This window comes from Eutrigla gurnardus (genome assembly GCF_963514095.1).
Source record: "Eutrigla gurnardus genome assembly, chromosome: 7".
NCBI lineage: Eukaryota > Metazoa > Chordata > Actinopteri > Perciformes > Triglidae > Eutrigla > Eutrigla gurnardus.
Window position 1 is genome coordinate 22335436 of NC_139921.1, and position 14379 is coordinate 22349814.

The 14379-nt window shown below is 43.7% G+C and overlaps 2 protein-coding genes across 3 annotated transcripts; one reads left to right on the forward strand and one right to left on the reverse strand.

Annotated features, from left to right (window-relative positions):
* The first annotated feature begins 4113 nt into the window (after positions 1-4113).
* Positions 4114-8538, forward strand: col10a1a (collagen, type X, alpha 1a). Of its 2 annotated transcripts, none has more exons than XM_084013748.1 (2): positions 4114-4261; positions 6048-8538. In XM_084013748.1, exons 1-2 carry the CDS (start codon positions 4132-4134, stop codon positions 7880-7882), a joined length of 1965 nt encoding a protein of 654 aa, XP_083869874.1. In that variant the 5' UTR covers positions 4114-4131; the 3' UTR covers positions 7883-8538. The 2 variants fall into 2 exon arrangements, with proteins under 2 accessions (XP_083869874.1, XP_083869875.1); XM_084013749.1 differs by having other exon boundaries at positions 6063-8538.
* A 2553-nt stretch (positions 8539-11091) lies between these two features.
* marcksb (myristoylated alanine-rich protein kinase C substrate b) lies at positions 11092-13893 on the reverse strand. Its single transcript, XM_084014376.1, has 2 exons — positions 13558-13893; positions 11092-12456 (listed from the first exon to the last, which is right to left on the reverse strand). Exons 1-2 carry the CDS (start codon positions 13651-13653, stop codon positions 11872-11874), a joined length of 681 nt encoding a protein of 226 aa, XP_083870502.1. The 5' UTR covers positions 13654-13893; the 3' UTR covers positions 11092-11871.
* Between the last annotated feature and the right edge of the window lie 486 nt (positions 13894-14379).

A 14379-nucleotide genomic window follows, 5' to 3' on the forward strand; every position in this document is an offset into this window, starting at 1 on the left:
AGCATGGCGAAGAAACCAGCAACATCAATTCCTGGGCAGTGGAGTGAACGAAAACAGACAAAATACGAAAACCTCTTCTTTCAAACACTGTTATCATTGTAGAACACAAGCACAAACATGGCAAACATTGTCAGTAAATCCATCCAGCGGCGCTCTCCGGGGAATTTTAGTGCAATCTTTTATGAAAGGCTATTATTGGATGCAGGCGAAGGCCTGGAAAAACAAACAGGACATCAGAATGCAAGATGATGCCCTCTGCCGAAGGGTCAGGCAAAGACATTTTTTGCCTTGTCATAACTTCCGATGCTTGTTTTTATCTTCCAATATGTTTCTGGAGAGGACAAACTACGGATTTGCATTGAGTTATCGTTCTAAACAGGTGCTGGCAGTGGAAGTAGTACTCAGATATCTTACAAGAAATACCGCAGTGCAGAAACACTCAATCACGAGAAAAAGTACATTTAGCATCACAAGTAAAAGGCATTATGCAGAATGACCCCGATAGAACATAAATGTGGATTATAATCCTAATTATTATGACTGCTCCTTCTTATTTACAAGAAACTTATGAGCACTCGTATGATATCTCATAAACACAACATATAAACTGGTGCTTTTCTGTGATTCTTTGTGGAGAAACTCAGTCAATTATCGACAAATCATTTTTTTTTGGTGAAGGACAGCCCTTCTAATTACTGAGCAGCAACACTTTAATGGGTGTGTGGGTAGGTAGTGCAAGTTTGATTTACTTTATATTCTGCAGGGTCACTTTAATAAGACGTCGTCATTTATCATTCTAACTCGTAGCTAAAGCTGTCAGACAAATGGAGTGGAGTAAAGAGTACAGTATTTGAATAGAAATAGTGGAATAGAAAGTGTACCAAAAATGCTCTTACATGCAGAAGCGTATTTGAGTAAATGTATTTAGTTACTTTCCACCACACACACACACACACACACACAGCGAGAGAATTGATCCTAAAACAAGAGACTGCGGCGTCCGTGTGCCCTCGGTGACTTTGGGTGTGTCATGTTCACAATTAGTCGTTTTCTTATTTTTCGAAATGCTGTAAAAGTGTTTTATGTCATATCAAGTATATGAAGTGACATGAAAACGAAAGTGTATTTTACGGTGAGGGTCTCCCCACAATATATAAGAGCAAAGCAACGTCACCGCCTTTCAGCTCGAGAGGTTGTTAACCTAATTTCTAATCTTTATTACAATGAAGCCTGCCGACCACATCAGGCTGCTGCGGTGCCGTAATGAGTTGAGCAGAAACAGAAGGCTCCGGCGTGCACTTTCACAGCCTTCAATTTCGCCACTATAAGCGCAAGGACCCATGGTTTCTTTGCAAAGAAAATGAATGCAGTGGCGTGTTAAGAATATAAAAAAGATGCTGTAAGGATATAAACAACATCCAAATTACAACTGTTAATTCAAATCTTCCTCGAGCCAAAGTACACTCTGGTTCCAAAGCTTAACAAGAATGTTTCGGCTTCTTTATAGCTCACATGCAGTCGCATGCTTGTTACATTTTCATGCCTAAAGAGATGAATCATTGTTCTCTCAACCGGACTAAAAACAGAGGACCTCTCCTGCAGTGGTTTAGTGATTTAGTTTGAAAAACATAAAACTGAAATTATCGGAACCTATAAACGTATAAAATCATAACTCCACCCTCTCTTGCTCTGTCATTTCATCTAAATTTGACCAGAACTGCACAGCTGGGCACAAGCATAAAGGGATTTTAAAAATAATGTAGTATAACTACAAGATATCAAAAAGCATGAACATGATTTTGCTCGGCTGCTAAAGCGAGACCAAACATGTGCATTCTAAATAAATATACAAACATATTGCCTTTATGATATCGGCACATGCGTGAGTTGCACGTGTCCCATGCACACAGCCTCAGGTAGTCAGTCTGCACCTTTGTTGCTGCGAGCCATCGCTCCCGTCTCGCTTTTTAAACAGAATTTCAAACATTTGGTGAAATGAAGATCACAAATGACATTGTGTTTTATTTAAGAGCACACTTAAACAACGCTTGCCAGACATGATTAAGTGCCGTACGCCTGCGAAGGTAGCAGTTTGGAAGATTGCAGATAATTTGGTCTAATTCACATAAAAGGGGGGAAAAAAGGGTTCAAACGAGCTCCATGTGTTACAATATTTAATTATACCTCTGGTGAAAGATGCCTGTCACTGTCACGTGTTGTATAGACGCCTCAAATAGCAACTCGGCGAAGACCTCAACCAACGTGTCATCATCATTTCTGCAAATATACACATGTTGTCAGCAAAATGTATGTATGTACATTATAAGAACACAGGAAGAACATAAATGGCCCTATGTTCAGGAAGATTCAGGGGTGGGATGTAGAGTAGCATATACACTGTTTATGGCTACTTGTGTGTTTGGGAACATGTGATTATTTGGGTGTATGCATTTCCTATGTGGCCGGGCTTAAATTGAGAAATTACAGTTGGAGGATCTCAACGTAAGCAAGACAAGGTGGAGGGTGAGGGACGATAATACTGGGGGAAATAGCGCTGATTGAGGAAAATACAACATCATGACAGAAACTAGCTGTAATTGTAGGAATAGTCCTGAAACGTCTGATGTATACGCACTGAGGGGACCAGAAATAACAAGTGACCACAGGGGCATGGCCCCTTCCCTGCAGGACCTCACTCCATGGAGAGGTGCCGTGCAACAGTAAAAACCTGCCCTCTGGTGTCCAAGCATGCGTACTTCACATTAGAGCTGCCGCACACTGGGATGCATTCACAAGACTGCACAGAAACAAGCCCAAATGTCTTTTCCAGTGGCCCCTTATATCCTTTTATTAGCTGCTTTTTGAGTGCGACACACTTACAAAAATACACAACTTAAGGAAAAGTGTTCATCCTGAAATAGAGAAGTGAAATCAAGGCCTCTTTGTCCTCAAAAGTCACAATTACAAGCTGAATGATACCCACAAAATAAAACTTAATATAAGGAAAAACTAAATGTGTGATACATCCCCAATAAACAAGGTTATTTGCTTTAAATCTAAAGTTACTAAAACCTCTGAACAACCATTCCCCACCATTTCCCTTGTTGACCTTATCACAGCAGGCATGGAGGTGCCCAGACGGTCAGCGAAGGTTAAGGTCTCGGCCAACCGGCTGGACAAATTTGCAGATGTGGCTGCTGCTGGACATCATCAATGCAAGCTTTGTGAAGCAACACAGGTGCCAGTGCTAATCTGCTTTTTTGGAACAGATTTGTTTTGGCTATTTTCAGACTTTGAATGTTTAAACAGTGGGCATCAAAATACCACCATGACCTGAGCATGAAAAAAATCAAATGACTAAAACTCTTAAGTGTTTCAAGAAAATTAGATTTAGATGTATTATCCTGTAAAGCTAGTGTTCTTTTGTTAATGTATTGATTTATTTTTGCTTCGTATATGATCATTTTCTAGTTCAGAAATAAGTGATAATGATGTGTCTGGATCTTCAAGACATGGAGGCACCCTGACGTGACATGCCTGCTTTGGGCAGATCTTTCTGCTAATTACAGCCTAGCTCTGAGGAGGGAGGTACTTGCACGGTGGGGGCTTTTTTTTTGTTTTTTTTTAATGATGCAAGGGGTAGATATAGTATAAATACCCGCATCATTGTACTGGGAGGCAGCATATCCTCAGTTGTGCTCCTACCCTAAGGATATACAGCAGTACCAGGAGTTCACTGGTGCTGAAGAAATTTGTTTTAATCCCTTTGGATACTGGTATGTATGTTTTCTCTTCCTCTCTAACTGGCTTCAACTGCATCAACTTCTAGGCTTTTTCTAGGCCTTGAGTCCTCTCAATGGCAAGCATGGGAAGGGAGGCAGATTTTGGCTTGCTCGGAGCATCCAGGCTGATAGTCTAGAAGGATGCCCTTGCTGAATGAACATCTTTAGTCTTATTGTTATCCATAATGTTTCTGTAAAGTTGTCCAGTCTGTAAGCTTAGCTGAGAAGTTATAAGTGTTCTCTCAAATAACTCAAAACTAGAGGAAAAAGCTTGCTGAGACTGTGTACCTTGAGAAAAGCTGTGCTGACTGTCGCCTTTTTTCCCTTGCAGATTGCTTGACTTTGCAAGATGGACGTACGAGTGGCAAGCATCCTCCTGCTGGTCGTTGCCTTGACAGCAGCCCATGGGGACCGGTATGTGGTGAAGAAGCTGATGAAGGCTGCCCCACAGTACCAGCCCTACTCCGTGAAGAGCCACGGTAAGAAAACCCTTCTTACTTCTGCTGCGTTTCAAGTCGAAGCATTTCTCCAGTTTTCGTCCTCTAAAGTTAAACCGGCTCCTCTAAAGAGCATCACTGTGTGAGAATCTTAACTTTGAAAATCTCCAGCTAGCAAATTAGCATCTTTGTTGTGGCAAATAGGAGCAGCATAAGCAGCCAGACAGATGCCGGCCACAGCCAGCTGCACTTTACTTTGAAAACTGAACTCAGTCTTGCGCTGGGACTGCCTTGTGCTCTGATTGGCTGCAACAGTGAGAGGCTGCTCCAATCACAGAGTCCATTTAGATCTAAGATTTGGATATAGAGGCGTATTTACTGGGTTTTCTTTTTTAGAAGTCATTGGATTCAATACATGCACCTAACTGCAGTGTGTTTAATGTTTTTTTTTAGTTTGCTTTATTTAAGGAACCCTTAAGCAACATTTTTTTTAAGAATGCTGGGGCTTCTCATTTTGTCATCATGATGGTTAACACAAATAGTTTTTTCAGACTGCCTTTGTTAACAATCTAGCACAAAATGTTCATTGCAAGATCACTAAACTAGTTTTCAATACATTTGATGTTAGATTTCACATACAGTATATGTCCGTGATGTTACTCCTTTTCGCTGTAAATGTTGCCCTTTCATTTTGCACTTCCACACTCATGCAAGTCAATGCACAGTTCAGTTCATTTCAAACACAAGTTGCTTTTAAAGATTCCTCGTGCAAAACAAGATAAAGATCCAGACATCCACTAACATTCCCACATTTACTGCACTTGAAATGTTAATTAGGCCGTGGTCTTGTGCATTGGCTAGAGGCAATATAAAATATGAAATGTTGCTTTTATGTGAATCAGCATACTATTTTTATTTGAGAACGTAGCCGTTAGTGAATTATTTTTAGTTTGACACTGACAATTACAGCGCAGTCACCCAGCAGTGTGGTTGGCTTGGGTGTGCCTACTTCACACAAAAGTAGAAACATCTGTTTGGCTTTATCCAAACTTGGCTACAGTAAGCAAAGGAGTGAGCCTTAAACACATGTGACCACATTAAGGATGTCAATTTTCAAATAAAAAGTACTCCTTCTCATTTAGACCTTCTGTTTGACAAACAAGTCACATAGCATCTCTTAAAGCTTTTTGAGACAGTATTTTAGAAATTGAACACATTATTTAAAATAAAGAAAAAGAGACAAATGCATGCCCTTATTTTGAAGGATTTGCAAGTTTAAGACTTGAAGAAGGATTTTACAAAACTGCACCAGTAATCAACACTGTAGTTCCTGAGATTAAAACTTGCCCCATCTCTCAAATATCACTGATTTGGAGTAAATTGTTTTATAATGAAATCTCCATCATTGTTTTTAATTTATGATGAAATGCATAAGAAAAATGAATGAGATCAATATCACTTTTTCATAAAACGCCTTTCGTCTCATATTTGATTGTTTAACAACCATGTTGCTAGGCAACAAGATGCAGCCAAAGCCCATTCATATTCACCCACACTCAGACCTGACAGTCAGCCAGTACATCCATGTTCTTTTGCTTCTTGTCACTTGAATGGGATGTAACTAAAGGTACTAGGGATACCAGACCCTGTATTCTAAGATATCATAGGTAGGCATATACATTCCATTATAATGTCGTAAAAAAATAAGAATAAAATGTTTTGGAACATATTCTTAATGTATTTGGTCAAAGCTCTAACCTCAAGTAGTGATTTGGATGTGAGTACTTTTTGGTGGTGCTGATGATGGACTCTGTTTATCCCTTCACAGTGGTGTCAGTGGCAGGTGAGCCTGGTGCTCAAGGTGAGCCTGGCCCCGAGGGACCTGCTGGCCCTCCTGGCCCCCCAGGCGAGAGTGCCGAAGGTGAGACCGGACCCGAAGGACCTCCCGGAGCTCCCGGAGCTCCTGGTCGTTCCATTGCTGGCAAACCTGGATCCCCAGGTGGACCTGGCAAACCTGGCAACCATGGAGAACCTGGTGAGAAGGGAGACACCGGAGCCCCTGGCTCTCAGGGACCAAGGGGATCCCCTGGATCATCTGGAAGCCCTGGACCTGCTGGTCTCTCTGCTACTGGCAAGCCTGGACCTTCAGGTCTTCCTGGAGCAATGGGACCTAGAGGAGAGTCTGGTCTGAAAGGACACCCAGGTGTACCTGGCCTGCCAGGATCTAAGGGTGATAGAGGGGTGGGAGTTCAGGGACCTCAGGGTGAGACAGGGCCTGAAGGAGCTGCAGGTGAACCTGGAAAAGATGGTGCAAATGGAGTTGGAAGGCCAGGAAAACCAGGTAGTGCAGGAGAGCCAGGAAAGTCAGGTAGCTCAGGTAGGGATGGTGCCACAGGTCCCATGGGACCACAGGGACCCAAGGGACACACTGGTGCCCCAGGTGTAGGTATGCCAGGTAAATCAGGTGATAATGGTGCCCCAGGTCTGCCTGGCTCAGCTGGCCCTAAAGGCCATCAGGGACCTGCTGGAGCCACTGGTGCCCCCGGAGTTCCCGGATATGGAAAGCCAGGTGCAAATGGAGAGAAGGGAGAGAGAGGAGCTACAGGTTCCACCGGTGCCACAGGTGCCAAGGGTGAGCAAGGGCCAACAGGATATACTGGTGCTACTGGTGCCACTGGCTCCACTGGACCTGCTGGACCTCAGGGGCCAATAGGTTTCCCAGGTGAGGCTGGCGCTGCTGGCTCTAAAGGTGATACAGGTGCAACTGGAGCTCAGGGATCTAAGGGAAACAAGGGAGATCAGGGATCACAGGGTTTCGCAGGCAAGCAGGGTTATCCAGGTGCAGCTGGTCCTCCCGGACCCAGAGGAGCCACTGGACCCACAGGTGACAAGGGTAATGTAGGTGCCCCAGGTACCCCTGGTGCCTCAGGTATTCCAGGCCCTGCTGGACCCAAAGGTCATCCCGGCCGTGCCGGTGAGTCAGGTGCCGCTGGTTCTGATGGTGCTCCAGGTGCCAGAGGACCTACTGGGCCTCAGGGTGCTGCTGGTGCTAACGGCCTTAAAGGACACCCAGGTCTCCCTGGTCCTTCCGGCCCTGCTGGTTTGTCTGCTAAAGGTGCCCCCGGAGCTCAGGGTGCCCCTGGTGAGCCCGGTGAGAATGGTGCTGATGGAGAGCCTGGCCCAGCTGGCGCAGCTGGACCTCCCGGTCCCCCTGGCGAGGTTGTGTTTGAGAAGGGAATGGGAATGGGTGAGGTTATGGTCAAGTCCCCCATGTCTGCTTTCACCGCATCTCTGCTCACCCCCTACCCCGCTGCCGGCAGCCCCATTAAGTTTGACAACATAGTGTACAATGCCGAGAATCACTACGACCCCGAGTCTGGCATCTTCACCTGCCAAATTCCCGGAGTCTACTATTTCTCCTACAGCATCCATGTCAATGGAGCTCACGCCCTTGTTGCCCTGTACAAGAATGGCCAGCCCGTTATGTTCACTTACGATGAGTACAGCAAGGGCTTCCTGGACCAGATGTCCGGTAGTGCCGTCCTCTTGCTCGACGAGCAGGACACCGTGTACATCCAGATCCCCGATGAGGAGGCCAACGGTGTCTTCGCCGCCGAGAACGTCCACTGCTCTTTCTCTGGGTTCCTCATTGCCTCAACGTGATAGGTTGATCCAGTAGTTCCCAAAAGCCAACCAACTAAATTTGCGATCTATTTCTCAAACTAAAGTAAACTCCCTGTTCATTTTTCCCCTCAGACAAACAGACAGGCAGTTCACCCTTCTTTGAGGAATAGTGGCATCTCGACTTGAAAACTACAAGAAATAGGTGCTTAGAAGAAGGAAATCTAATTTATGAAAACAGGTGATCAGGGATGGGGGAAGCAATCCACAAAGTTGCCAGTGAGCTTTTGTAATGGAGACAGCATGTGAAATTGAGGTGTTATAACTGTGTTGTGTGCTTACTTCGTTTTCCACTCTGTTCCTTTTAATATTGAACTCAACTGGTGATTCTTAATTAAGTGTCTGTTTTGTTTTGTTTTTTTCTGTTTGCTTTATTTTGTAACTTGCTCTCATTTTTGTTTGGGTGACCAATAATCTTATTCAAAGTACACAAATACTTTCTGTGCAACATGTTGTAACTGTTATCCTCGTATGTGACTTGAAAATTGTGAAATGATAAGGGTCAAATTGACCGTTATGATGAAACAAGTCACTAGAATACTGTCATACAAACACTAACTACCAGCAACGTTATATCCCTGAACATGCATTGTGTCATGTAACGCATAATGACCAAAAATAAAAGATGTCTAAACAAATGTTTTGTCTCAGAAGCACTTTTTCTTCTTCTTCTTGTCTACTACCACCTTTAAACTTGACTGTCTATTTCTTGTACTAGGTATCACATGTGAAACCTAATTCATCCTATGTAGATAGAATTTCACCTGCCCTCAAATGCATTGGGGTCAGAGGTCAACGGCAGAGTAATGACCCTTTGGGCTGGTAGGGATTCAGTGTCTGGATCAACAACATTTCAGCGGGGGTGGATGCTCTCCAGTATGGGAGCCTGAAAAGTCAATTTCTTGTATGGCTTGTGTATTTTTCCACCTGGTTATCACTTATGTTTGCAATATGGTACGAACTGAAAATAAAACCTTTGTACTAGCTTTCCCATTCAGCTCTAAATTAAAGATGCCTTAAGACACCAGGGCATTGCCTGGTTTCCAAACTCATTTATTTCAAGCTCTGAAAAATAATACAGCACTGCAAAAGTCGAAAAAAGTAATTTAATTAGATGCTAGCATATTAGCTACCCATAGCCACATAGATTGGGTATGATATAATGTATACAAATGTCATGTGTCCCTGTCAGACGTAGAATTCAGATAATTTTTATGAGTAAAAAGCACTCCTACCTTATTATTAGTGATGTAAGCAGACATGTGTAGTAGTATACTGGGTATTTGGATGTGAAAACAAACTCATGTAAAAAGGTCTTGATTTCAGACTTCTCGGTGGTGCAAGAAGCCAAGGTAAGCAATCTCTTATCATGGATAAAAGTTTTAACTGTAACAAGGTTTCATATTTCATAAGCTGATCTATGTTCTGTATGTATAATCTGCTTAGTCGCGAGTTTAATCTTTTTAAATAAGTGAAGAGGAGGTCATATTTACCTCTGAAATGTAGTGGATGCATAAAGTTATTTAAAATGGAAATAATGACTGAAGGGCAGCACTTGTGTATAGAAGCCGAGACGGATGAGGATCATAAAGTATGAATTTCTCTCCACATGAGGGCCGCGGGTCGCCCGTTTGGGAGCCAAAGTTTACAAAAGCTCCTCCACCCGTGTGAGTCTGAATATGGGTGTGCTGAAAATAGTCAACATGTGGGAAGAGGGACAGGGATGGTCCATTCTGGCGGGGTGGCGGCTGTTTGATCTTCCCAGGCAGAGAGAGAGCAAGACAGTGGTTAGGTGAAGGGGGCCTCGAGGGACAGAAGAGAGGAAGCTGGTCTATGGAAACCGCTTGGGATTGCCATCTGAGGGGGACCGCCATTCGGAGAGTCTGCGGTTGGTGCATGAGGTGGGACAGACCAGCAACACAGATGGAGCGCCGCCTCTGGTCGACTCCACAAGCCACACTCCAAAATTATCTGTTGCTTTCAAAGGAATAGTTCCTACTTTGATGCATTTTTAGTTTTTTTTACCTGTCTGTATTTGGATGTATCTATACTTTTAAGCTATAAAATGGAGGAACAGGAAGCCACTCGAGCAGGATGGAGACTGCGGTGTGGCGTTATGGACTACTGCATGTGAGGCCCACTGGGGGCCCAAAATGGGCAACAAATCCCTCAACAACCTGACCAAGATGGACATACAGACCAGCAAGCAGAAATAGAAATATTATGTGTAAAACACACCCGTCTTGCGGTGTGGCCAAATCTGCAGTAGGCTGGGTTAAACTGGGTGCAAAAGGAAATAGAAGGTTTGGCAATGAGCACGGGTGCAGATGTGGGTGACTAAAAACACCCTGGAGATGTTTGCAGCAGCCTCTGGTCTTTTTACGGGGTTCGGTAGGAGGAATCCCAACACGCCGATGGTTGGCGCAGGCATCAATTAGCGACGTGCTACAGTCGTTTGCCGTAGACACAAAAACACCACAAAAGCGCTTGTTTCAAGCACTATAATTTATGGTGCAAAGCCTGCAGCTAACAACTTACCCCGAATCTTATTACATAATTATTCTGCTGTTCCCCTCGAATAAGTTGTTAATTTCCTTAAAATACTGCAGGGCAGCAACAAGCACATCTTAATTTGTCTCTTTGCAAATTAGGCTGGTGAGGAGAAAGAAGGGGGTTTGTGCTGACTTGTGGAGTTCAGTAGCTATTTTGTCATCACTTTGGCTCCAATTCAATCACTAAATGGCATTTCCTTCTAATGGAGGACACTATGCCACCTTAATACTTATTGAGATTCCAAATAGATTTTTTTTAAATGCGAGTCGATACAATGATGGAAACTTCCCCTCTGATTTTCTTTCCTGTAATGCACCACATGAGGGTGCTGTAAAGCAAAGACTATCCCCCCTCCTGTAGCTGATCTCTGTCACACTCAGTTAACAGATTAACCTTTGATGCTAAACACTATGGAAAAATGAGCTCAGATTGCCACTTCATTCCTTTTATTCTTCATCAGTGCTCACAGGAAAATAAACTGAAAAACCTAACCAGTTTTTAGGCAATGTTACATTCCGTATTGAATAAGGTGAAGCCTCATAATATACACAACAAGATTGCAGCCCCAAAGAAAACCCCACATTTGTGTGCGTTCTAGATTTGAAGTGGTGTTGTAGTCATCACAGCTCAATGCAAAATTTGCTTAAAACATCTCCCAATTTTATTCAATCTTACAAATGGTGAAAAACAAGAAAAAAAAAAAACTTCATTTACAATGGGTAATCTGTTAAAAACTTCAGTCATTTTAGGTACATCTCAGTCATAAAACCAGTAATATCAAAGTCTATACAACGTGCATTACTACAGAGTTTTGAAATGGTGGAATCTAGATGGGAAGTGATGAGCACCTACTGTTTTGACAGTTAAACTAAATCTACTTCATTTAGGAATGGTCGTGTCCACAGGAGCATTGCGTTTTTAAAGAGTTGTAAACAATTGTGCACTGCAAAGACAACATTTAAGACTCGGTTTAGGACTTTCCCTTTAAATATCACAATGTGTCAAATCTTGCAGACACAGCTTTAGCTGCTACATCCAATTGCCCAGCACCAAATACTTTGATAAAATATGTCAAATTCAGCAACGTGTCAACACAGTCATGATGTAGAAAAAAAAAAAGAACGAAAAAAAAAAAAAAACACATTCACACTCACGTTCGCACTTTCACACTCACCCAACGTCACACATGCAAGCACCAATGCACAGTGAGGAAGCAGCACACTCTCCAGTACACCTCCTGTCCATCACTGCCAAGGATCTTGCAGTCATTATGGATGAGATGGTTGCAGAATAGTAAACACCAACAAAAGAAGGGGAAAAAAAATGAACGAAAAAAAATCCCTGGTTTTAGACAAGTCCTCGCATTCCTTCAGACGGGCTCCGTCGCCTCCTTCATTCCGGTGTCTGGCTCAGCAGGATTATTCGGCGGCGGCCGTGGCTTCTGGACTGGCTGCCGTCTCTGGTTCAGTAGGTGAAGCCTCAGCTGGTTTCTCCTCTCCTTCTGCTGCTGCCGCCGCCGGTTCTTCTGTCTTCACCTCCTCCTCGGCCTTTGGCTTCTCAGCTTCAGCCTCCTTGGCTCCCTCCTCAGCAGCCTCAGCTGGTTTGGCCTCCTCAGTGGCTGCTGCTGCTTCCTCTCCTTCAGCCTTCTCTCCTTCGGCTGGCTCTGCTGCCGCTCCTTCCTCCACTGCCTCCTCAGACTCTTTCTTGGTCTTCTTAAAGGAGAAGCCGCTTAGCTTGAAGGAGGGTTTCTTGAAAGAGAAACGCTTCTTCTTTTGCTTGCCGTCCTCGCTGGTGGATGGAGTGCCTTCCTCCGGCTTGGCAGAAGCCTCTCCGTTTGTGGCGGCGGGCTCCTTCTCGCCGTTGGCCTCAGCAACCTCACCGTTCTTGCCTTCTTCTTTTGGCGCCTCCTCAGTAGGGGTGCTGCCGTTGGCCTGAACATCAGCTTTGTTGGCCTCCTCTGCAGTTGGAGAGGCATCTCCATTGGTTTTGGCATGGCCATTCTCCTGCAAGAGAACAGAATATATATTTTTAAATAAAGAAAATTATATTAACAATTCTATATATTTTTTTAAGAAATAAAATATATATATTTTAAAGATATATATAAATAATTTCAGAACATGCATATTCCCATGCCATTTAATTAAAAATAAGTCTCTTATCTGTAATCATGGATCTGAGGCCAACGCTGGCCTACATATGAACATGTGTGTGCAGACTACCCCCCTGCAAAAATCTGGCCTGCTGTGAAATTTAATCAAATGCAAAGAGTCTAACCAATAGGAAAATAGCCCTAAAACTGCAGCAACATCTGTTACTAGGAGAGTGACGACAGATCTGTGGCTCTCAGCAGTAGGCTAGTTGTTAGACCGCAGTACCACCGGGATCCGCCAGGTGGCGTTCAGTGTGGAGCCGGTGGATACAACATAGGGAATTTGGGATTATTTCCCATCTTTTAATGACCCGTGTGGCCAATAAATGTGCGGTTTTATTAGCTCCGACATGCTGTCCTCATCCCACTCTGTGCTTTCCATGTAGTCGGTTGATTTTGTGGGTTGTGAGTGTACAAAGACGTGGCTCCTTTCTTGAATCTGGCAACAAAGGCGTGGTATCGTTTTTTAAAATGGCCATGCCACAGTGAGAGCAGGCACAAACCCCCTGCAACACATTTCACCCAAATGAATGAAAAAAAAGAAAATGTTAACGAAGCTCAACCCCTAGAATAATGTTTAAAATCAGTCACAATTGTATTTATGAATGATGAATTCTGGGATAAACGTAACATTCCGCATGTTAGTGGTGCAGCCAGATATTCATATTCAAAATGATAAAAATTCTAAATGAAAACGTGCTTGCGTCAATTTCAAAGAATTTCAAAAAGAAAATGCATCAAATTTGAAACAACGCTGTGTTTTAAGACGGGCTTTAGAAAACTGGGACAGAATTGCTGAGGATACATGTGGCCACTTTCCCTGAATGCCGGCTAGCGTGCGGATGCGCTACAGGGAACATGGAGCACGCCATTGACGCAACACATTGCTAAAAAAACGAGACCAAAATTCCGCTCGAGCAATTACGACTTCAACAATCACAATGAATGTTACCTGTCCGTTCGCTTTCGCTGCAACAGCTGCGCCTTCTGCCGGGTTTTCCACCGCGGCTTCCTCTTTTCCAGCGGTTTTGGAGATTTGTGCTCCCATGCTTTTTTTTTTGGTACAACAAAGGAACCCAACCGATCAAATTAATGAACAAAGACCGCAAGCTTCCTCCCCGAAAAAAATCAAGTCGAGCACCGACGTGTCCTTCTCCAAGCGAAGCCGGCGAGTCAGCCCTAAAACCCAAATGACCGCAAAGGGGGATGCGCGAGGAGCTGCGAAAATGTGGCGAAAAATGCAAAAAAGAAACGCGAATTCTTCCAATTTTTTTTTCTCGAGCGCAGTTTCGTAAATGGAGAAATTGGCCCCGCCGCAAATGAGATGCGGAGTACAACGCCCAAGTCCGCTGATGAATGGGCACTGGGGCTATGACGACAAAGCCAGCCCGTCTCCACCAATCACAAGTCCCACAGCCAACGAGCGGGGTGGGTGAGTGGGGGGTGGGGGGCGGTCGGGGGGTGGGGGGGTCGTGGACAATAGGAGAGACACAACAACATGGCCAACAACTTGTCTTTATGTGCATTTTGGAGTGCAGAAATTTGACTTTTATTATTATTATTTTTATTTCAGCATTTCATAGAGCTTTGCTTTGTCAGCAGATTGAACTGGAAGGAATACCCCAGAAATATTTGATCATCTCAAAACCAAATGCTTTGCAGGAAAAAATGCACAACATCTGTTTTTTTTTACATGTTCAACTTATATTAAGAAATATGAATTTTCTCCTCTGGTAAATCATTTCGACTGGTCTTTCATTTCTTAAGTGTCATC